The sequence below is a fragment of the Temnothorax nylanderi genome, unplaced genomic scaffold (genome assembly GCF_030848795.1).
Source record: "Temnothorax nylanderi isolate EJ_2023f unplaced genomic scaffold, tnyl_v1.0 TNYL_tig0267_pilon, whole genome shotgun sequence".
NCBI lineage: Eukaryota > Metazoa > Arthropoda > Insecta > Hymenoptera > Formicidae > Temnothorax > Temnothorax nylanderi.
Window position 1 is genome coordinate 72,109 of NW_027249329.1, and position 25,058 is coordinate 97,166.

At 39.4% G+C, this 25,058-nt stretch overlaps 2 protein-coding genes across 3 annotated transcripts in view; one reads left to right on the forward strand and one right to left on the reverse strand.

The window, feature by feature from the left end:
* Window positions 1-25,058, reverse strand: part of Dpp10 (Dipeptidyl peptidase 10) — a 176,408-nt gene that overhangs the window by 26,208 nt on the left and 125,142 nt on the right. The gene's annotated exons all lie outside the window — the stretch shown is intronic.
* On the forward strand, window positions 6,486-9,109 carry LOC139780208 (uncharacterized). Its single transcript, XM_071718744.1, has one exon. The coding sequence runs from the start codon at window positions 6,500-6,502 to the stop codon at window positions 8,252-8,254; it is 1,755 nt and encodes a 584-aa protein (XP_071574845.1). The 5' UTR covers window positions 6,486-6,499; the 3' UTR covers window positions 8,255-9,109.

Below are 25,058 nucleotides of genomic sequence, written 5' to 3' on the forward strand. Positions count from 1 at the left end.
AAAACAGATACTAGAAGCACATAAAAATTCAGGACATGCTGCCGCTCCCGGTCAAAATATTAAAGCCTCGTTAGAAAGGGACATGTGTAAATGTTTCATTAGAGGGTTGAAACCGGAAATTGAACAAAGAGTGACAAGAAATTTGGATGTCCAAGCCACTGTGGCCGACGCATTGAGAATAGAAAGAGAGCTGTACGAAATGACAGATTTACGACAGGGTCAAGGTAATCTTGCAGGAAAATCTTCAAACACTAATCGTTTGCGGGAAACCTGCCAGATCTGTCATAAAGAGGGACATTCAGCCTCTAACTGTAGGAAATTAACTCAGCCTTCGCCGCAACCTCATAATAAAATTGATCTTGGAACCGAAATTCTCATATGTCAGATATGTAAAAAACGCGGGCATAGCGCCGACAAATGTCGCCTCCGCGACCCTCAAGCCCGACGATCCGTCAATGTAATTCAAGAAAGTCATGTCACTTGTCAATTGTGTTCAAAATCCGGTCACAATGCTAAATCTTGTAGAATAAATACTATTAACAATCAGAGTAAAATGACCGTAATTTGTCAATGGTGTGATAAACCGGGACATTCGGCTAATAATTGCTGGAAAAAGCAAAACGAACAACGCGACACGGCAAACAGACCAAAAATTGTCTGCCAGATTTGTAATGGTGTCGGGCATATCGCAAAAAACTGTCGAGATAAAATGGAACAAAACGCGACACCTAAAACCTCATTATTTTGTCGTTATTGCAAGGGAGAAGGGCATCTCCTCGAAAATTGCGAATTACGCATTGCGAGTAATAACCGCAGGCAAACAATCAACCAGGGAAACTCCAATGGCCCCTCGAAGTCGGGTGTGCAACAGGGGTCCGAACGGATCTCACACCCATCGACATCTCAGAAAACTCAATAGACAGAAAAACGATAGAGATACAACCCGTAACCGTAAACCTCGATAAACACCGTCGCGTGCCAACTATTCAGGTAAATTTCGGTAGACCGATTTCACACGTTACCCTTATGCTGGATACCGGTTCTGGCCCGAATTTAATTAAAGAAAAATATTTATCAAATAACAATACAGTCAATCACAATAAACTTTTGCAATTAAGCGGTATAAATGAATACCCCGTTTATACCCTCGGAGAGGTTATTTTACCACTTTTTGAAAAACCGGTAATTTTTAACGTAGTATCAGACGATTTACCGATTCCTCAAGCCGGTTTATTAGGCAACGATTTTTTTCAGCAAACTTCTTCAAACATAGATTACGCGACGGGACACTTAAACGTATCAGGAATCAGTATACCTTTCCTCTCACCGGAAACTATTACAGCTTTTCCGCGGTCAGAATCTCTATTTTATGTAAGAGTAGAAAATCCGGAAATAAAAATAGGATACCTACCAAAATTAAAAATAGCCCACGGAATTTATCTAGGAGATACCATAGTAGAAAATAATTCCGGAAAGGCATATTTAAAGGTTATAAGCACCTTGGACGAAGAAGTGGAAGTTCAAGTACCTACCCTGCGTCTTAAACCATTAAATGAATTATTTGACAACTCTGAGTCAAATATGGGGACGCATAATAACCGAGAAGAAATTGCGATTACGCAAATTAATCCTCGACGCTTAGAGGACAATCAAGTTTATTGTGAAATAATTGACAGAACAAATGAAGAAGAAACGGAAGTCGAGATCATTATTGAAAATAAAAATAACGAGCATGCAAAGTTAAATAAAGGCGAGTTTATAAATGAAAATAAGAACGAAAGTAAAGTAAGAAGAAAAGAACCAAAGGAAATAATTGAGAATAAAACTATGAGAAAAAATAAAAAAATAAATAAAAATCTTGATCTAGGTATTCGAGAGGAAGATTTCCAAACCTTCCCCGAAACGCTAGACTCCCAAAATCCTGGAGGGGGAAGTTACCAAACCCCTCCTGAAATATTAAATAATTCCAAAATCTCTGGAGGGGGAAGTTACCAAACCTCTCCAGAAGATTCCAAAAATCCTGGAGGGGGAAGTTACCAAACCCCTCCTGAAATTTTGAATAACAAAATCTTTGGAGGGGGAAATTACCAAACCTCTCCAGAAGATTCCAAAAATCCTGGAGGGGGAAGTTACCAAACCCCTCCTGAAATCTCGAATAACAAAATCTTTGGAGGGGAAAATTACCAAACCTCTCCAGAAGATTTAAATAATCCCAGAATTGCAGAGGCAAGTTTCCAGACTCCTCTAGCATATTCTACTCCCGTCGATTGCGAGGAGGGAAATAACCAAACCTCACTACGTAATACGACAGAAATTAGTTTAAAAGAGCCAAAAGGTGAGAGCTCCTTAAAACCTGTAGAAAAAATAATATTTCCAAGGGTTGGAATACCCATAAAAAGTGCAGATATTAATAAGAATAATACCTCTCATGTTACTATTGGAGAACTCATGAGAAGAGTAAAATCATATAATCCTAATATGGAAAAGATTTATGAAATTAACAGAAAAAGTAAACCGTCTTCAAAAACTTTAGCATGCGCACAAACTCGATTCCAAAAAATAATGGAAAATTTCCGGTATAAACGTAAATCAAAGCAACATCAGCTAATGTCAGAAGCACCGACTAATGACATTATTTCACGTGAATGTTTGGTATCATCCGGAGAACCTAAGAAAGATAGGCTTTCGGAGATTACGAAATTGCTACGATTAGAGCATTTAAATAGTGAAGAAAGGAAAAGCGTTATGAAACTTATAAGTAACAGTCAAGACCGATTTCACATTCCCGGAGAAAAATTAACGGCAACTCACGTACTACGACATCAAATACCAACGACAGATGATCGACCTATAAATACTCGACAGTATAGATTTCCACAAGTCCACAAAGAGGAAATAAATAAACAGGTAAAGGAACTGCTCGAGGCAGGGATCATAAAGCCTTCTCAGTCGCCTTACAATACGCCCATTTGGATAGTGCCGAAAAAGGAAGATTCAAAGGGAAACAAACGTTGGAGAGTAGTATTAGATTTCCGAGGTGTGAATGAAAAAACTATGGGCGATGCCTACCCATTACCAAACATTGTAGAGATTATCGATCAATTAGGCAATGCAAAGTATTTCACAGTATGTGATCTCGCCTCCGGGTTTCACCAAATAGAGATGGACCCTGCAGATAGCCATAAAACCGCGTTCACAACCCCTAATGGTCATTATGAATTCGAGAGAATGCCTTTCGGGTTAAAGAATGCTCCCGCTACCTTCCAACGAGTAATGGATTTAATATTAACAGGGATAAAAGGTGTATTTATCTATATGGACGATATTATTATTTCCGCTCCTACACTAGAAGAACACGAAAGAAGGTACAATTTAGTAATGGAACGACTCCGCCAAGCTAATCTAAAGTTACAGCCCGATAAATGCGAATTTTTAAAAACCGAGGTAACATACTTAGGACACATAATAAGTAGCGATGGAATTAAACCCGATCCAAAAAAATTGGAAGCCGTAAGACAATTCCCTAGGCCAAAAACACCGAAAAATATTAAACAATTTCTTGGATTAGCAGGATATTACAGAAGATTTATACCAAATTTTTCCAAATTAGCTAAACCTTTAACAAATTTATTAAAAAACGATACGCCTTTTAACTGGACATCTGTTCAAGAAGAATCTTTCGAAATGTTGAAACAGAAATTATGCGAAGAACCAGTCTTGCAATATCCTGACTTTTCGAAACCTTTTATTTTAACTACCGACGCTTCCGGAACTGCCGTAGGGGGCATATTATCGCAAGGAGAAATAAACAAAGATCGGCCAATAGCATACGCGTCGCGAACTTTAACCGACAATGAATTAAAATACGACACTTATGAAAAGGAAGCTTTAGCGATAATATATAGCGTCAAACATTTCCGACCATATCTATACGGGCGAAAATTTACATTAGTCACAGATCATAAGCCTTTACTTTGGTTTAAAAATGCCCAAGATGCAAACATGAGAATTCTCCGTTGGAGATTGAAATTAGCAGAATATGATTATGATGTAGAATACAAGGCAGGGAAAACTAATGTTAACGCCGATGCTTTGTCAAGAAATCCGGTAAATTTCGGAGAAGCAGACTGCAACATAATTAATCATAAAAAACTTTTAAATCCGAATGATCCCAGAGATGCAGAAACAATTGCTAAAATGTTAGAAGAATCTGATGAGGAGGAGGAGGACGAGGATTTCGATCTATACCTTTCAGATGACGAAAAAATGGAAGATTTACCACCTAACGATAACCCACCTGATAGAAACAAAGATTATATACCTTTTACGCAGGAAGAACTGCGTGAGCCACCGAAATCGGAAATTGTAGAAAAAGCATTAGTCCACGATCCTCCTAATTATAATAGAATACAAACTCGAAGCCAGACAGCGAAAAATACGCAGCAAGAAAGATCACAGGGTCAGAGAGATGAAACCGAGGAGATAAAGGATAGAAACGATCCGCCAGACAAGGAAAGCGACTTTGAAGATAACGAAATAGACGATAAGGAAGACGAATCTAGCGAATCTGGCGTCCCAACCAATGAAAATAAAAACCTACGGATAAAACCTACCATTATTAATAATCAAATACTCAAAGGCAATATAATAGAAACTCGTGATTTACTATTTTTACGTAAAGACAATGTGGCATACTTTGTCGACACTAATGGGAAACCATTAGATTCTGGATCACAAAAGCTATTCGAACGAAACGAGATCCCACGTTTAAGCCCGCTTACCTTAGGTGAAGCAAAGGCCGTAAGGTATAAAAAATACTACCATATAGCACTACCCATCAGTGAAGGACAACGGGAAGGCCCAACAATGACCCTAACGCAGATTACCACAGTTATAAAAAACTTACAAGACGTAGCCGATAGACTAAAATTAGAAACACTCAGTATCGCAAAGACAGATATTGTCAACAATGTACCATGGAATAATATAAAATCCGTCTTACAATTAAATTTTACTAACTCAACAACCAAACTAATCATATGTAACGGATTAATTAAATACCCTCCTAGAGATCTCCGTTCTATTATAATCGGTGAAATGCATTGTTCGCCTACCGGAGGACATCGAGGCGTAACAAAGACATATCATAGAATTAAACATAAATATTATTGGGAGAACTTAAAATCCGACGTTCAACAATATATACAACAATGCTTACAATGTCAATTGAAAAAATTAGTGCGAGTAAAGACTAAACAACCTATGATAATTACTGACACACCAGGATCTTCTTTCGATAAAGTAGCGATGGATATCGTAGGACCCCTGTCCAAAACCGAAAGAGGCAACGAATATATTTTAACTTTACAAGATCAATTAACTAAATTTTGCATGGGAGTACCCCTACCAGATCAAACTTCCGAAACAATAGCGGAAGCCTTCGTGGACAGATTTATTTGTGTATTAGGGGCACCTAAAGCAATATTAACCGACCAAGGAAGAAATTTTATTAGCGATTTAATGAAAAAGATTGCTAAAATATTCAGAATTCGCAAATTTTGCACAACCGCCTTTCACCCTCAATCAAACGGATCGTTAGAAAGATCACATCATGCATTAGGAGAATATCTTAAACAATATGCCAACGAACAAAAACAGTGGGATAGATGGATTAGTCTTGCGATGTTTAATTATAATACTTGCATACACGAAGCAACGAAACATACTCCATACGAATTAGTTTTCGGTAAAATAGCAAGAATTCCATCAAACGAACCTCTGGCTCTAGAAGATAAATTAGCTAATTACAACGAGTACTTAATAAATCTCGTCACGCAACTTCATACTATACAGACGAACGCTCGTGAAAACGTCGTCGAAGCTAAATTCAAATCCAAGAAACACTACGACAAAAAAATCAACCCTCGAACCTTCAAACCAGGAGATCATGTTTTTCTACTAAAGGGACCTAAGCCAGGTAAATTCGGAGATCAGTATACAGGGCCCCATGAAGTTCTGGAAATATTAAGCAAAAACAATATAAGAATTAGAATAAAGAAGAATAGCCGAATTGTACATCCAAATCGGTTACGAATCTCCCACATTAAAATAAATAAATAAATAAATAAATAAATAAATAAATAAACAAATAATGTAAATCTCCCATACTAAAGTATATTTAAACAATAAATATTAAATAATTCAAATAAACAAACAATTAATAACATTTCAGATGGATCCCTGGACTAAAGGAATAACCGCAATATTAATAATAACCATATGGATACGCCAAACTTACGGAATAATAGGATATGACTGTACTTCTCCAACTACAAACTTAACGACTTTATCACTAATAAACGTTGAAGATTGCGATATTCCACTACCAAAGGTCAATTCTAGCCAAGTCTTCATACAATTATTGCAGCTCAACGAATTCGAAACTGTAAAAGTGATACAATGCAAGGTAGAAATCGATCGTACGATCCGGAAATGTGGAATGTTTTCTCATAATTCGGACGTTCTAAATGGAAAATATGCATATATACACGAAGTGACCAGGGAGGCCTGCATACGAATGCATTATTATGGAACTCTCGAATTTAAAGGAACATACATAGTGGCACTAAAATCTAACCAGACCACCAGTCGCCCGGCGATCCTAACTGGCGTTGTGGACGCCGACGGAAAATGTTCTGGAGGATCCTATTCAGATCTTTACGGAACGTGGACAAATGTTCTCGTACAGGCAACTGTCACAATCACCCTGCAAGATTACTTCGCTAACGTTAAACTAAGCACTAACCGTATACATCTTAGATCAGGAGTGGCCTGTGATTTTAGTACCGCCAGATGCACCGACATAGAAGGAGGAAATACCTTTTGGGAGCCCATACCTAATGACTCCTGTAAATTCACTTCATATAGCATCTTATATAGAGGTTACGCGGAAAAGGTAATCGATAACGTAAACGAGCACTCTCAAACCGCTTATACTGTGAATGCAGACGATACAGTCTTTGCTTTAACCAGCACCGGGAAAGACTTAGCGTGTGGATATTCGCTCATTCGAACGGAGCACCCAAAATTAGTAATTTGGGAAACCTCACCTGAAATGGACATTGCTAAACGAACCGGCCGTGTAGAAAATCTCGACCTTTTTACTTACATGAATTCGAAATTCGTTTACGTAGAAAAGCACATCCGTAACCAGATTAATCAACTGTACAGGAACATCTTACTACAACAATGTAACCTTGAGTTAAAAATGTTGCAAAACGCTTTAGCAATAGCTACACAATCTCCCGACATCTTCGCCTATCATTTCATGAAGGGACCTGGATATATGGCCCTCCTAGCAGGCGAAGTAATCCACATAATAAAATGCGTTCCAGTCGAGGTAAAATTAGTCCACACCCAGGAATGTTACGAGCAACTCCCAGTAATGTTTAATAACAAGACCTCCTTCCTAACGCCTCAAACGCACGTACTACTACGGCAAGGAACACAAATTAATTGTAATTCTTTCGCACCTCCTATGTATCTTTTGGGAGACTCTTGGTATAAAATTACGCCAAGGCCAATAGAAACACTAGCACCTACGGTCATAAAACCCATGACCAAAACTACCTGGAAGTACACTAGCCCTGGAGCACTCGCTACCAGCGGCATATACACACAAAAGGATCTGGAAGATCTAAGGGACCACATAATGTTTCCCGCCGAGAGACCCGCTGTCCTTAACACCGTAGCGAGAGGAGTAATGGGAGAATCAACCGTGCTGAGTGAAGGCTCCTTCGCCAACCTAATCGACGAGGTTTCGATCGAAAAAATTGCACTCTCAGCCTGGGAAAATTTCTGGAGCAAATTTTTAATCTTTGGCAATATTAGCGCTGGCCTGCTTGGAATATATCTTTTTATAAGAGCCATTAAATTAATATTAGATACACTTGTGCATGGATATGCTCTTCATACAGTATATGGATGGTCGATATATCTAATAGGAGCAATATGGGACTCGTTAACTCACCTTTTATTACATCTGGGACAGGCAAGGCCTAAAACCACAAATGTCAGTGGCCCGGCTCCGAAAGGCGATCCGGAACAAAAAACATCAGCTAGCGCGCCACTCCATGATCTCGAATGGCAGGCAAATGTACGACCTGTCAAGCCAATTAACGAAAAATCCGAACACACCTATCCTCTCCTCCCTTTGAAAGAAACTCCCACCTACACTTTTGAACTTAAAGGCTAATAGAAATAACAAATTAAATAAACTTCTCCATCCTCTGGATCAACCTTGCCTCTTTGAATCGCATGCTACGACATGCAAGAAACTAAATTAAACTTCTCTATCCCTTGCATCAACTCTGCCACTTTGAATCGCATGCTACGTCATGCAAGAAATCAAACAACAACATTCCTTTGTAGACATGGAAATACAGCATATCAACACCCGGCTATTAACCCGCGGGCCGCTGAAGGTCAAAGTCATCAAGGTGGACTCGCCTGTTTCCTTCTGGGTCCACATCGAAAAGGCACGGGAGGATCTTGACGATCTCATAGATGACCTGACTCGAAGGATGACGCGGAGAGGCCATCTTCTACACGAGCGGCCTGACCATGTACACCCAGGCGAGGCGATCGCCATCCACGAAGGGAGGCAGTGGCAAAGGGGGATAGTACTCCGAATCGACAAGGACAGCATCGTCTCAATCGCCTTACGAGACTGGGGGCGCGTTGTCCAGAGGCCCATACACGAAATCTATATATTAGAAGACAGATTCCGTGACCTCGAATGGCAGGCAATCCGTTGCGGGATTGCAAACATCCAGCCTGTAGGGACAAAAAAGAGGTGGTCCCGTAGGGTCAATGGACTAGTAAAACTTCTCATAGAAAGACGGAGCGGATGGCTAAAGATCCGCAAGGCGACGAAATTCGGAGACGAAGCTACACTCGTCAGCTTCAGCCCAGAACCCGAAGGCGAAGACGAGATACGTGATCTCGAGGGGCTGCTAATACGGATGGGATGTGCGGCACCCAGCATTTCGGAGGAAAAATAAAAATAAAAAAAATATATATATATATATTAAGAAGAAAAAAAAAATAATTTTTTTTATATATATGATTAAATTTTATATACGTAAATCACGAATAAGGCCTTGCATATATTTCTCTTTAGATTTTACACATATATGTATGCGTATATAAATATAGTTTTTTCTTTCTATAATCTTAAGTCACAAATACACTTATACTCCCACGACTTCTCCTTAGTATTATAATTTTACACACACATATGGTATATATATGTATGCGAATACATATATATATATATATATATATATTATATATAATAAAATAAAAGTAAATAAAATAAAATAAAAAGGAGGGAAACATATGTATATGTATGTGGAAAGAGAGAGGAAGAAATGTACGTATATGTATTTTGTTGTATAAGATTATGTAAGTGCGAATACGCATAAATGGATAATGTATATGTGCATATGCGAGTACACCCTTACGGAAAGAAACTACAGCCAGTAAATATTACACTTGTGTAGTTACTACAGGACCACCTGTAGTTATCACAGAAAGGAACACAATAATCTGTAGTTATTACACGCTGTAATTACTTAGTGCGTGAAATCCCTGTAATATGGAATACACGTCTAATCATGAAGGGTGAAATCCACTACACGTGTAATCCACTATATATGTAATATACTACACGTGTGGTAAGTGACTTGTGTAGTAGACTACACGTGTAATCCATTATATGTGTAATATACTACACGTGTGGTAAGTGACTTGTGTAGTAGACTACACATGTAATCTACAAAATGTGTAATACACTACTACACATGTGTATTAAACGTAATGCTACCAGTAATCCATAAAATTTGAAATAGCGAGTCTTATCATATATGGAGGGGTAAAAACCACAGTGGTGTAAGTCAAATTTTTAAAAATATTTTCTCGTGTGCATAGATGCAATCTGCACAGATTGCATCTATGCACACGAGAAAATATTTTTAAAAATTTGACTTACACCACTGTGGTTTTTACCCCTCCACCTCCATATATAGTATACTTTTACTTCAATGCAGCTGTATATATATAAATTATTTCTATAAATATTGTTTGAAATTTATTAGATTTAATGTATCACTTTTTAACCACATTTTATTATTTTTTCATTTCATATTTTATAAGTAATTTCATAATGAGCCGGCACTGGTTTCTGACATTCACCCGACTTTAAGAAATATTATATCATATATCCAATTTAAAATTTTATTACTCTTTTTAAACTGAATTTGTTTCTTAAGATGATTTTTGAAAAATTATATATTTGTGCTGGTTATGACATATGTAGACTATATATAACACTTACATCAAATTAAGAAGTAGTCTACCACGTAAGGCAGTTGGCTCACGATCCAGAGGTCCCGAGGTCCCGAGTTCGAATCCCACCAAGGTAAGTGTGTTTTTCAAATACAAGAAAATATTTATAATCATAGACTGCATCTTAAGAAACAAATTTAGTTATAAAAAAGTAATAAAACTAAGAAAAAAATAATTTTTTTTTATGCCGGGTGAATATCGGAAATCAGTGTCCTCTAGTATTAAGAGGACTGCAATCTTGTAGTCCTGTAATCCTGTAATATTTTCCTGTAATCCGAGCGTATAGTACGAAAATATTACAGTATATTACAATACTTTAGTCTGTAATTTTGTGTAATACTTTTATGTAGTTCCTGTAATATAATTTTCTGTAATCCGCTGTAGTTTCTTTCCGTAAGGGCATTCCTTTCTGAAATCTCAAATCGCACACACCCTCTTGCCTTAAGTTTAACGTATCTATATGCGTGTATACCTTACCATTTTAGTATCTCTTTAGTATCTAATAGTAAAATCATAAACATTACGAGTTACCTTATAAGTGAAAATGGTCTTGCGCAGGCAATAACGATATTCCCTTCTCTTTATTTTCTTCAATTGCAAAGATTTTTATTATTCATAATAATATTAAAAGGATTTTATTACAATTACATACCTTACGAAGGAATAAAGAAGAAGGAGAAACAAAAAAAAAACAAAAAAATGTATTATATTATATTAACTCTCACTCTGTAAAGGAAAGACGAAAGAATTAAGGAAGGGGTTTTGGAGGTCGCCTATTTCTTTCCTCTTTCTGAAAACCAAAAGATGCACACAAATGCGAACCTTTCGGTATCTAAATCTTAAGATCGATTAAATTATCGACCGATGGAAATCGGCTATTGCAAATATCTTGTTAAACTCCCAACATTTATTATCTTAACCGTAGTTCTAGTTCCACAAATCGTAATAAGTTTTTGTTCCTTTTTTTTTATTATCTTATGTTTTGACCTTCACTATCATAATCTTTATCTCATAATCTCAACTCTAAAATTTGTAACAAATTTTATTTGTATTTTACGTTGTATCCTAGACTATAAATGAGATTTGACATGCAAGTATCCCTTTAATTTTCTTACCTTTTATAATCTCACTACGATTCCTTCTTCCTAAGATTTTAAGATAAATATAATTGCGTAGGTAGTTTTAAACAATAGTGTGAGGATGCTTTCCTTCTAAGTGGTATATATATTTACAACGACAATAAAAAAAAAAAAAATAAATAAATAAATAAATAAATACAAGTAGCATGAAAATAAAAGCCACCTGACTGTAAATTAAGTACGAGGTTCCGGCACATTCCCTTCCATGAATTATCTAATGCGAGAAAAAAAAACTCGCGAATAAAAAAATAAAAAAAATATTTTGTGTCGATTATCAACGGCACCCCGATGAATTATTCCGTTCGAGAATTTCATCTATTTTATTGTAACTTGCCACCATTGCTATACAAAACGGCTGCTAGATGAAAACCAGCTAGCCCCTCGTCGTCCTCGGCGATCTAATCCATAAGGATACCATGCCGAACCAGACGGGTACATAGCAATCCAGCTATAATTAAATGGCAAGTTAAACCTGCGATATGTCACAAACATATTAAAAATTGTCAGCAAGCCAGCAAGGCACACAAAAAACACAGGTAGTTTTGGGGCTACCGCATGGGTCAGTTGAAAAACTGCCACAAAAAAAAAGGGGGACGCCTCGGGACGGACGACAGCCACGTGGACAACCCATTCTAGCTAGTAATGGCACCATTATTGCCCCATTAAAGGAAGGAAAGACAGCCTCACACAAACCGAAATCTTGCGCGTTGCGAGTAGCATTAAGACATTATCAAAATAAGTAGGAAAATATATATGCGTATACATTAAATATTTCTCTTGCGTTTGAATGTGCAGGTAATCAGAATTATCATCCTCTCTTTGATCTAACAATCTGATACATGCACATGCAGGCAACAGCATAAACTAGAAGGACGAAAGAATAAAGGACGGATTTATGGAGGTCGCCTTTTTTTTCTTTCCTCCTTCTCTAAACAGAAAAACGGAAATCGTTTCTCAATCAATTAGTCTGCAAATGTTGTGTTACACACCCCCAACATTTGTCTAAGGCGGGGGGTGTTACGTCCTGCGAACTAATCGATTTCCCTTTTTCGCGGAAATTCCTATGCGCCTAGGATATGCCTTAAGATTACGATAAGTAAACTGAGCACGGACGGTTATCGATCGGCGAGTGAGCCTTGATCCCCTCACATTCCTTTTTTTATTACGATCAAGCTGCCTATTTGCTTGAGGAACTAAAAGCGACCTCCCAGACGAATTCTATCAGTTGTCTGGCCCACCCGGCGACATGACGCGCGAAAAGGGCCTTAGTCGCAGATAAAATTGGTAAAAATCTTTATTGCATCGAGCGAGGTTTGCTCGTACGATGTTCCCGACAAACAGAAACAAAGCCTAACACGTGTTCTAAAATACACATGGTGGAAGTTTCTGTTTGCACTTAAGATCGAGAGGTATGGATCGTCTGTTAACATAGGAACAGGGTCGCGAGATAAATAAGGACCCCTAATAAAAGGAAAATCGGCAATAGTCGAAAACAAATGCGTCATGGGACACTGGGAGAAGCGATGAGTTGCACCCCCAATAAGACAGTGGGGGCCTTACGAGGGGACTCACCAATGAAAAACCGGAAAAATCGATAACCGTCTCTAGCTTTCTAGGATAGGCGAAAACTTAAGATCTGGCTCTTGGGTGAGAAACGTCTCGCCCAATAGAAAACCCTCTAGATAAAAATTAGAAGAATCCCACCAACCAAAAGTCCCAAAACGAAGACCAGACACCCCCCACAAGGAAATCCACCCTTTCCACCCTTGGAACTTTCCTATAAAAATCGCGACTTTAAGCACTTACTGACACTTCCGATCCGGTACGAGACAGTTCAGTCCTGAGTCCGTATACTCATTCTAGTTTCGTTATATTGAAAACAATTTTCTGTTGTTGCCACCCTAAAGGATCGCGAGTAAAGTCTGTGCGCGCTAAGTGCCACCATCCATCTTACCGACCCGGCGAGACCTGCGGTCAGCACCAGCCCCGACAGAGTTACCCATACACCTGTTTCATCAAAAAGTAAGTCCTGTACACACACACACGTATATATATCGGCTCCCCTTCGTTTATATATTCACGGGTTAGGGAAGTCTCTCAGTTATAACCTTCAACTATCCGAATTAGCCGATTTATCGGTAGATCCGCCATAGTCTTCTATTACTTTGAGTTAGCTGACCCGTCGGTGGACCGAGGTATTGCTTTGAGTTAGCTGACCCGTCGGTGGACCGAGGTATTGCTTTGAGTTAGCTGACCCGTCGGTGGACCAAGGTATGTTGCCTTGAGTTAGCTGACTCGTCGGTGGACCGAAGTATATTGCTTTGAGTTAGCTGACTCGTCGGTGGACCGAGGTATATTGCTTTGAGTTAGCTGACTCGTCGGTGGACTCGAGGTATATTGGTTGAGTTAGTTGACTCGTTGGTAGACTCGAGCCACTCCTTGGATCTCCAAAACCTGAGGTGACTTCCCCCCAGTTGGCGGATTTTAATAATTAACAATCCGCTAACTTGTAGTGGATTCGGCCGGTCCCACCCATGAGAAGTCGCGAAACGCCGCGAGACACGAAAGACGTCGTCAACATAAGCGGGCGCGAAAGGAGGTCGAAACCCAAGGATCGGAATTTCCCCAGGAACAAGATAACCCCGGTCCTCCGCATCTCGCCATTCCACCGCCTCCACCAGCATTTACGGAGGAGCCCTGTTGCTCATCACGGGAGAATCGCCCCGTTGCCCCACCCCGTCGCGTTGTCCTACCCTCTCGCCTCGTTCCCGCACCTTATCGCCCCGTTTGCCGCGTCCCCCCTTTCCGCATACTCCCCGTTAGACCCAATCCCCCTCCTCCGGTCGAACACAGGGTACCATCCCCGACCCCCTCGACCGCCTCCACCATCGACATCGATGAACCTAACCCTCCCGAAATAGTCACCCTAGATTAACAATCATCTCCTTTTTAATCCATAAAATTCTTGTCCCTCTGTTTTCACTCCCCAACCTTTTCTTTATACTTAGTTCTTAATGTCGACTTAAATTTCAAGTACTCATATACACTCACACACTCGAATAACATACACTCCGGCTCATCTCAATACCTGATTCTCTACCAATGTCGGTACAACCATTATGTTATTGTAATGTTCACCCTATCAATCTCAGCAACACGTATTGTTATATTGTGTAATAAATGTTTAATTTGTCTATAAAATTTAATTAAATGTTCTTTTTATTTTAAATAAGACCTCAATCTCAGTACCATTATTCCTCTCGAAATCGCACGAGGTCCGATCCCGAGTTAAAAGGATTAAATTCCTTGACTCGAAAGAGGACCGACGATCGCACCGCTCACGGAAGGCGTCTTAGCGTCTACAAACGTTGACCCTTCCTGAGTCATAAAAGTGCGTTCGGGCTCGCGCCACGCGCCGCAGAGCGCGTACCTGCGAGCACTATTCTTAAGCTTCGAGTTGCGTCCTTCCTTACCCCGACCCCCCTGGTTAGCCATTCCTTCGCTTCCCAGATTTTCTTATCCTAATCCCGGGGTTGGACGTAACATGAGGAAGCTTGTATTTTATTCGATGCATAATTATTAGAATTTATTAGTTTGACTTCCTCATAGAGAAAGCTTTATGAGCGAAATAAAATAGGAGCAATGGTAACGATCTGTAATGATGAGGAAGCAATGTGCAAGTTTCTAATTTGCACACTTTTTTAAATTTTAAATTTAATCTTTTTATGAATTGATAGAGGGTTAGCTTATAGTAGCATAAGTTGAGTTTTACAATCGACGCAATGTCAAATCGATGTTGACTTTGGGAGTTCAGGCTACATGGTCCATAGATGGACTTCGCATATGGACCTTTAATCGCGTATACAGTTAGGTCTAATCAACCAATCTTAAGGAGTTATATATGAAATAGGGGTAAAAAAAGACTGAAGAATATAACAGAATTATAAATAGCCCGATATCTCAAAATTGGCGAAAGTTAGAACAACCACGAACATTTCTCAAAAAATTCAAAATTTTATAAAGAAAGAACCCTTTTACCAATTATCGCCAAATTCAATATCAACCTACTTTTAATGATATTCTATATAAAATTACATGTATAACTTATACATGTAACTTTTTAAGCAAAAATCGGTAGCTCCTTTTCACCGATCCTCGCCAAATTCAATACCTTCCTTAAATGATATTCTATCCATCAAATAACTTACACATTTTTTAAGCAAAAATCGGTAACCCTTTTACCGATTATCGCAAAATTCAAAACAACCTTCCTTTAATAATCTATACTATTATTATAAAGCAACAGAGTTTGCAGCCTTTTTTGTTCGCTATGATCTCGGAAATTATTTGACCGAATTTTTACCAAAAGTATATGAAATAGGGGTAGAATTTTCCGGGGAATGTTATAGAGTGTATATTTTTGCGTTACCGATTTTCTGGAAACCGGTTTTTTTAATTTTTCTAATTTTTCGAGAAATAATTGACCGAATTTTAAAGAATTGTACATAAAACAGGGGTAGAATTTTCCGGGGAGTGCCATAAAGTGTATAATTTTTTGTTACCGATCTTTTTGGAAACCGGTATCAGAAGTTTTTCGAATTAGCCTTTTTTTTGTTCGCTATGATCTCGGAAACCAATAGACCGAATTTTTACTAAAAGTATATGAAATAGGGGTAGAATTTCCCGGGGAGTGTTATAGAGTGTATAGTTTTTTGTTACCGATTTTCTGGAAACCAGTTTTTTTAATTTTTCTAATTTTTCGAGAAATAATTGACCGAATTTTAAAGAATTGTATATAAAATAGGGGTAGAATTTCCCGGGGAGTGCTATAAACTGTATAGTTTTTCGTTACCGATCTTTTTAGGAACCGGTATCTTTTTGGAAATTGGTTACGAAATTTTTCCAATTTTTTAGGAAATAATTGAGTGAATCTCAAAGTATTGTATACGACGGAATTGCATTTCAGTCGATAAAAAAGTAATATTTTTCAATTTATAGCATTTTAGAGAGAGAGAGAGAGAGAGAGAGAGAGAGAGAGAGAGAGAGAGAGAGAGAGAGAGAGAGAGAGAGAGAGAGAGAGAGAGAGAGAGAGAGAGAGAGAGAGGAGAGAGAGAGAGAGAGAGAGAGAGAGAGAGAGAGAGAGGGGAGAGAGAGAGAGAGAGAGTCTTATTACACATGTCCTCCGGGGCGAAGCCCGGGTAACCAGCTAGTACTCTATATAAAATTACATGTATATCTTATACACTTTTTAGGCAAAAATCAGTAACCCCTTCACCAATCATTGTCAAATTCGACATCAACCTACCTTTAATAATACTCTATCCATAAAAAAATTAAGCTCGATATCTCAAAATTTGCGGAAATTAGAGTAATCATGCAGATTTTTTTTAGGTATAAAATTTATACTATAAGATTTATACTATAAATCGGTACTTTTTACACTGTACAACAAGAAAAAGCACAAGAACGAACCTTGCGGCATTCGATAGTTTTTTGGACGCAGAAAACGATCCCGTTTGCCAAATCTATCACGTCACAATTTTGAGATATTTGCAGTTAAAGTTGCAAAAATGGGCTATTTAGTGTATTTTTGCATATTATAACTACGATATGTGACGTATCGGAGAAGTTTAATCAATCAGAATAGAGAAAACTGATCTCAAGTTTAGTAAACTTTGCTTTGATTGGTCTTTCAATCCAATCTCAATCCCAATCCGTAGTCTGATACGGGCTTTAAGAAATTCTCTAGTCTTAATTACCTGGAATTTTGAGTAAAAATTCTAGAAAATCCGGAAATTTTTTTGCAAAATTTGAGTAAATCCTATTGAAGTTTCCCACATTAGTTTTTGTAACTATTTTGAACAAATTGCTGTTATCTTTAATTAATTTGCAATACGTGTGCAATACATTTAACAATGTGTATGTATAATATGGATACATACATACATATGTATTGTGACGTTGCAGTTTCGCTGCATCGTGGCAGCGCCCCGCCGCCGTCACAAGGCGCGGGTTCTCGATAATTATTCGTTTTGCGCCCGAGGACGGTTCACAGAGTCAGAGCGAGAGATCTCCAGGGGCATAATTATAATTGCGTTTCCGTATTTTGATCCTTTTTTTTGTTATTTTGTATTGATACGTGGCGCCTCACCGAGCTGAGACTGGAGTTCCTGAGGAGATGCAGCGGATCGTAAAATGCGGAATCGACCGAGAGGAATCGAGCCAGGATATCAATCGACGCGAGCGGACCGCGGCGAAACTCGCAGGCCGGCGGGCGCAAGGGAGCGCGGAAGGACACGCGCGTGGCGCATGATACGGCGACGGACGGACCCGTAGAGGCAGGGCCCCGGGACGCCGGGGCGAAATAAACTTCGCCTGTCCTCGTCACCTGCAGACCGGACTCCGGGATGGTCGGCCGCCATCCCCGGGCCTAAAGGGAGGAACAAGAGGGACTTAGCGTCCCGTCAGCTGCCGGGAAGGATCCCGGCAAAATCGTCGTGCGCGCGAGGAAACCTTAAGCGCCCTACGGGAGCCGGAATTGTCGGCCCTGCGCAAGGATACGTCGCGAGCTTGCGGGCTCGCCCCTAATTGGTCCGCGCTATAGCGTCGAGCGGCTGCGTACGCCCGGGGTGGGGCGCGCAATCGATTCCGCCATCGAGCGAAATTTCGGGAGCACTCCTGGATCGTCCTCGACAGCCTACGCACGCGTCTAAGTTGTCCGTCGCGATAGTCTTGGCGATTTTGACGATTTCCTGGTCGATTTTTCTTGACGATTCTCCGGACCCTTGGGGCGACGGCGAGGAGCTTTCAGGGGAGAGCAGACGAACGGTGAGGTTGCCTCGGTAATATTCGCTATGTAAAGCCACGACACCGCCCTCCGGGTTGCGCTCTCGCTCAGATGTAATTTCGGTAATTGGTGTGATTCGCCGACAAGGCGTAGTTTCGCGATCGAGAACGACAGCGAGGGGCACCGGAATGGTCTCGTGGCCGCGGGATCTTGACCGAAAATTGCGAGCCTCTGGAGATCGCGGCCGATGCGTCGATGACGAGTTCCGATATCGGGAATTCGCCACTTCTCGCGTTCGCGACCGCGCGTTTTCTTTATGCGTCGCAATTCGTACGGTCGGGACTTAGATTCCACGCGCGACAGTAATTGCGTTCGAACATTTCGTGTTCGGCAATTTCGTGCATTAGGATATTCGCGTCTGAGTATCATTCGCGTTCGGGTATCTCTGGCGCTAGGATGTTATTCGTGTCGGGCTAATTATTCGCGTAGGATGGTTATTCGCGTTACTCGGTAATTACTTTCACGTGTTACTCGCGTTGAACAGTCTCTCACTGGAGTAATGGCGCTTGGCGTCTTACGTTAGGGTAATTGCGTTAGAATGTGATTCGCGTTTATTATTGCGTTCCACCTGATTTTCGCGTGCGAATAATTGCGTCAGACCGTGTTTGCGTTAGGATACGAGTCGCGTAAAAAGGACGTTCGCGTTCATTATTGCGTCCCCTTGTTGCTCGCGGTAATTTTGTATTTTCGCGTCAGTTATAGTATTTTGCGTTGTTACTCGCGAGAATCTCGTATTTTTGCGTTAGTTACAGTATTTTGCGTTATGCCAAGGGCCTCTGCCCATCTTTCTTCGCGTTAAAATATCGCTGGCAATAGCGTGTTGCGCTTGGGTGATGACTGTGCTACGATTATTCCTCGCGTTAGATTAAGATATTCGTGTTAAATTAAGATACTCGCGTTAGATTAAGATACTCGCGTTAGATTAAGATACTCGCGTTAGATTAAGATACTCGCGTTAGATTAAGATACTCGCGTTAGATTAAGATACTCGCGTTAGATTAAGATACTTGCGTTAGATTAAGATAATTTGGCGACAGAATTCCTGTGCGGTTTTGGCCGTGGCGTTCACGCGCTCCGAGCGTGACCCACTATTATTTCGCGATACTTCGTGTTATTGATACTATTATTTCGCGTTTACTCCGGTTATTTCATGTTCGGCTGTGTCTTTTGCCGATGCCCGATATTATTTGTGCGTTTAATTTGCTATTATCGTTCATTGCTTGGCAACGGCGCCGTCGGCGCGTTTGCTGTGAATTAACGTATTATTTTCCGTTTATTTTGACGCCCGCGTTATCAGTATTGTCCGATTCTACTGTGTTTCATGCAAGCTCGAGACTAATATCTTTTCATGCTACGTTATCTAACTGCGTTTATTTAAAACCTGTAAAGTTAACTAATGTCTGAGTTTGGTATTCTCATCTTTCTTATTAATTATACAATTAATGTCTGAATTTCATAATTTCATCCTTCTTTTGTTCATTAACTACACGACTCTTTACAATAAACCCTGTTCTCTAATTTCATTAACTATGTGAGTGTAATTTACGCGTCACCCTGCCGAATGTTGCGCTACCCTTTTATCAACCCCGCCCACACTCATTAGTCGAGCTGGCCGCTCTCTCGCACGCCGGATCTCTTGCGTTTTGTGTTTCCGGATTTTTGCGGTATTGGAGTATTTCGTAAACGCGTGTCTACTAATATTAAAGTTTCGCGTCGGATTACCGAGCCGTGCGAGGAGTCGTCGGAGAGGCCCATTACCCTTCTCTCCCCGGACCCCTTTTGATCCGTCGCACGCCCCGGGTACGACCGGGAGTGAAAAAGACGTGACAGTATATAATATATTTTATATAATTTTTAAAATAAATATATTGTTTTAAAATAATTATATATTTTATTGTTTTTATCCTTTTAATGTAAATTACAATTCTGGATGTTTCCTTTTATCATGTCCATAGGATGTCAATCGGATATCCTGTAGACATGTTTTAGGGATATAAGCATGTCCATTAAGTTCATAAACCAGATATACCATGGAGGTCCATAGAATGTTCGAAGGACGTAAAACGGATGGCATAATCTAAATTAATTGTATTCGTAGAAAATGTGCTTGACTTGCAAACTTTTTTAATGTGACCGGCTTTTCCGCACTTTAAACATTTAATACTTCGATCCATTTTACACGCGGACGCGTAATGATTCTTTCCGCATCGAAAACATGTAACAATATTTCCCCGATACTGTGTATTTTCTTTATTCGCATGTACGTCATTATTTCTATTCTGCTTCTGGAATTTATTACGTTCGGATTTCTTAAACTTATCTTTACTGTATGTACTCTTCTTCGGGATGGTTCCAACGGCTGCAACCGTTTCCTCCCCTCGAAGTTGTTTGGTCCCCTTCTCCGAGAGTTCCATGGTTGTTGCAATTTGTACTGCCTTATCCAGATTCAGGTCTGCAATCTCCAGTAAACGGTTCTGAGTTCTTATGTTTCGTAGGCCGTAGATGAAGATATTCCTTAAAGCTATTTTAGCGTAATCCCCTAATTTGCAATTCAAGGAGAGTTTTTGTAGAGCTGCTATAAAATCCTGGATTGATTCTCCGTCTTGCTGCTTCCTCTGCATCAATTTGAAGTTTTCCGCTACTTCCAGTGGCTTTGGTTCGTAGAATTCCTCAAATTTCTCTGAGATTTCCTTGTACGTTTTTCTATACGGGTCCTCTGGCGCGAGGTGATCCGCCAGGACATTAAATGCGGTAGGCCCCACGTAGTGTAATAGATACGGTACCTTTCTTTCTGCCGGTACCTCGAAAATAGCAAATGCCCCTTCAAGACGTTTCATCCATCTTGTCCACGCAATTACTGCTGGATCGAATGGTTCGATTGTAAATGTAGATGGAATTATGGCCATCTTGCTTCTGGTATGGTGGCACGTGGCTGATGCAATTTTCTCGCACTTGCAAATAATGTCTTTGAATTCGTCGCTTCGAATTTTCGCGACGTTCCCGACGCGTGATTTGTTTGTGTCTCTTTTTGTCGACACACTAATACACGTGTTTCACTTGATTGTAAGATCGTAGCATTGTAATCACGATTTGCGACGTTTTTTTGCACGAATGTTCTCGTCGCTTCTTGCAACGTGCTCTTTTTTTTTTTTTTTTTTTTTTACGCACGTGATTCGCGTGAGCGAAATTAGTCCTCGTCGCCACTTATTGTGTATGTAGTTTATATATATATTCACAACGTGAAAGTGGGAATGTAGGAAGACCCATGCGGGTAACACCGTTAATGAATGTACTCGAATACGTAATTCTCGAATGTTCTTTATTCGGAAACACTGAACACACGTGTATACGCTCGGGATGGTTAGTGCGTAATGGCCGCAGTTGTCGGGTCCTTCTCGACCGGCTCGACTCGACTCGGTTGCCTTTGGCGGCATTCGGCCGCGTAGCGTCGCCCGATAGGCGGACGACGCGTTCACAATCGCGCACGTATAAGACCGTGCGCGCGTAATATAAACGCGAATATAACATATATATACCTATATACATATATAGATATATATTTTTTAATTGGACGACAATTTTTTGAAAAAAATTGAATTTTTTTAAAATTTGAATTTTTTTAAAATTTTTAATTTACATCGCAATTTAATAATTTTAGTGCTAGAAGACGGTCAGGACGACCTGCTAATTCAAGCTGCTGAAAATTATGAAAGGGAGCAAGCAGCGACTTTGGAAAATACTCAAGACGATACACAAAAAGCGTATTATTCTGAAAATAAATATATTGAAAAAAATAAGAACGAGAAGAAGTCACAAAAATTTAGAAATTCCACGAAATAAATTTTGTAACTAACTAGGATTGAATCTTTTACAAAATTTTTTTTCTCTGAATCTAACTCTGTATTTTCTCAATGTTTTTTTTCGATAATACACTTTTTTTATATGGAATTTTTAATCAATATCTTTTACTTCGTCTTGAGTATTTTCTAACTTCGCTGTTTGCTCTCTTTCAGATTTTACTGCTGCTCAAATCAGAAGTTTGTCCTGATCGTCTTCTAGAACTAAAATTATTATTGGGGATGTAAATTAAAAATTTCTGAAGAAATTAATCTATTTTCAAAATTGTCCAATTTATAAAAATATTTATTTAAAAAAAAAATATATATATATATGAAAGTCGTTATTATTTTTTTTCACAAATACTGAAGAATATAATAAAATTAGAAATAGACCGATTTCAAAAAATTTGCGGAAGTTAGAGCAACCACAAACATTTCTACAAAAAGTACAAATTTTCTTAAAAAAGAACCGTTTTAACGAACATTGTCAAATTCAATCCCAACCTCACTTACGCATGATACTCGAAATAAATAGGTGTGTATGTATGTTTGCTTTTATATCTCGAAGAGTGTTTGGCGCTCGCCCCCCGGTACATAGCTGTACATATTAGTGTTAATCGTTAATTCGTCCGCAATAGCATTAGCGATCATTCGCGTTACAGTAATTTGTCGTGTTCGTGATTCGACGGTAAAGTCGCGCCGTCGATAAATAGATCCCGCGTTGGTGACTCGCGCGAAACGTTGGTGGATCGCGATCTAAGTCAATATTCGCGCGACTCACCCGACTCGTGCTGCCCGCCCGCGGGTGACATCCCCAATTATTGGAACAAATACTCGCTCGCGCCGGTTCTCAACAGGAGCGCGACGCGAGCAAACACTCTCCCTTCGGAAGTCGTCCGATCAACACGACTCTCCCTTCGGAAGTCGTCGAGTCAACACACTTTTGGACGTGATCGAGTCTGTACTGGAACCGATTCACCGAGCACCGCGTGCCGTGCCTCGCTCTGCTTGCCACTGTTATGTGCATTTTGCTTGCCTGCCTCTTCTGCGTGCCTTTCTTGCCTGCCGCCTGTTTCTACCCTTGCCTGCCGTACATCTTCCCGCTATCACGGAGGGTTTGCCAGCCTACGGGAGACGGACGACTCGAGTACACACCCGAGAGGGCACCGGGCAACGAAACGGTGAGTCGCTTTTGCTTGCATACTACTCGCTGCACGTATTTTATCGTTCATTCGCGTTGCGGGGACTGAGACACACCCCCGCTGGTCCTTTGAGTCACGTTCAATCGCCAATCCGGGGATCGCTCTACCGCCCCCCGAGCAAAAAGTATTGGACCGATTTTGATCTATTGGCGTTAAATATAAATATATGCTATCATCTATTTGCGTGTCTTATTACATATGTCCTCCGGGGCGAAGCCCGGGTAACCAGCTAGTATATATATATATACCAAAAACATTTATAATTTTTAGTTTATTATTTTAACTTGTAAGTTTATTCATTAACTAGGTTTATTCGTTAACTAAGTTGATTTACTACTATATATGATTTTAAGTTACCTGTCATATAAATTTAAGAACAAAGCTTAAATCTGATTAAAAAACCTTATGCAATATATTTCTGTCTTTATTTTGTCTCTTTTTCAATGTAATTTAATTTTAATTTTGCATTTATATTACTGTAGAGGGAATTATTTACTTTGACATCAAACAGACATCAAAATGACGTCAAAATGACAGTCATAATCACCATCAAGGTATGGGACGTTTTGCAGTCATGATGCCATCATTTTGCCATCATTTTGATCACTCCTTTTGACATCATACCCCTCGTCAATTTGATGGCAATTTAACATCACTTTGACTAGGTTGTTTTCGCTGGGATATATTGGAACGGTTTGATGATTTAATTTTTAGAATATCCTATATAAGTAGGAATAAAAAATAAGTAGTCAGTACTAAAATGTTATAAATTAAAATTTTATTTAATGAAGTAACACAATAGTAGTAATGTAACGCATAGGGGAGACCGGGGCACCATGAGCCACGGGGTACCATGGGTAATTGACTGTTTAGGATAATCTAGAATGTTTAGGTTGGTATAACTAGTATCATGTGACAGTTACTTCATTGCCCATACTTCGTATCTAGGTGATAGTGATCAAAGTCCGTTGTCTCGTGACGCACGTGACATAAATGATTTTCGTGATACATAAGTAACCTTTTAACTGATTTAAAAAGTTTTAATATTGGTTTTGTAGTAGAATATACATGTACTGAAACTCAGGTGCAACTTTCTAGCTTTCTTTTGTGATTTTATAACACTATAGATAATCATGTATCATTTATTTTTTAAATTACATTTTACCGTTTTCTATATTAAGTGCATTCGGGGCACCATGGGACACTCAATACTGGGGCACCATGGGTCACACATTATGCACGGCATCGATGATATTGATAGATATATAAAGATTTACAGTCAACGGCACAAGAAAAAGAAGTAGCTGATGAGGTCCCAAGCCAGTTTAAAAGTCGCGCAGAAATTAGAGGCTATCCAAAGGCAATACATCAGTATGGAACTAGAAAACGTAGACAGCAGGGTAGCAGCAAAATTTTGACTGATTCTCCGGAGAAAAAAAGCTTAGTAAAAAAAAAGAAAAAGCAAGAAAAAAAAGGAAAATAAGACACGGAAGAGAAAACCAAAAAAGTAAAAAGACGTCCTTACAGTTATTAATAAAGAGAGTTATTAATGAATTAGATAAAGAAAAGAGTATAAACGTTTATGTTTTTTGTTTGTAAAAGAATATGAACATTTGTTTTTTGT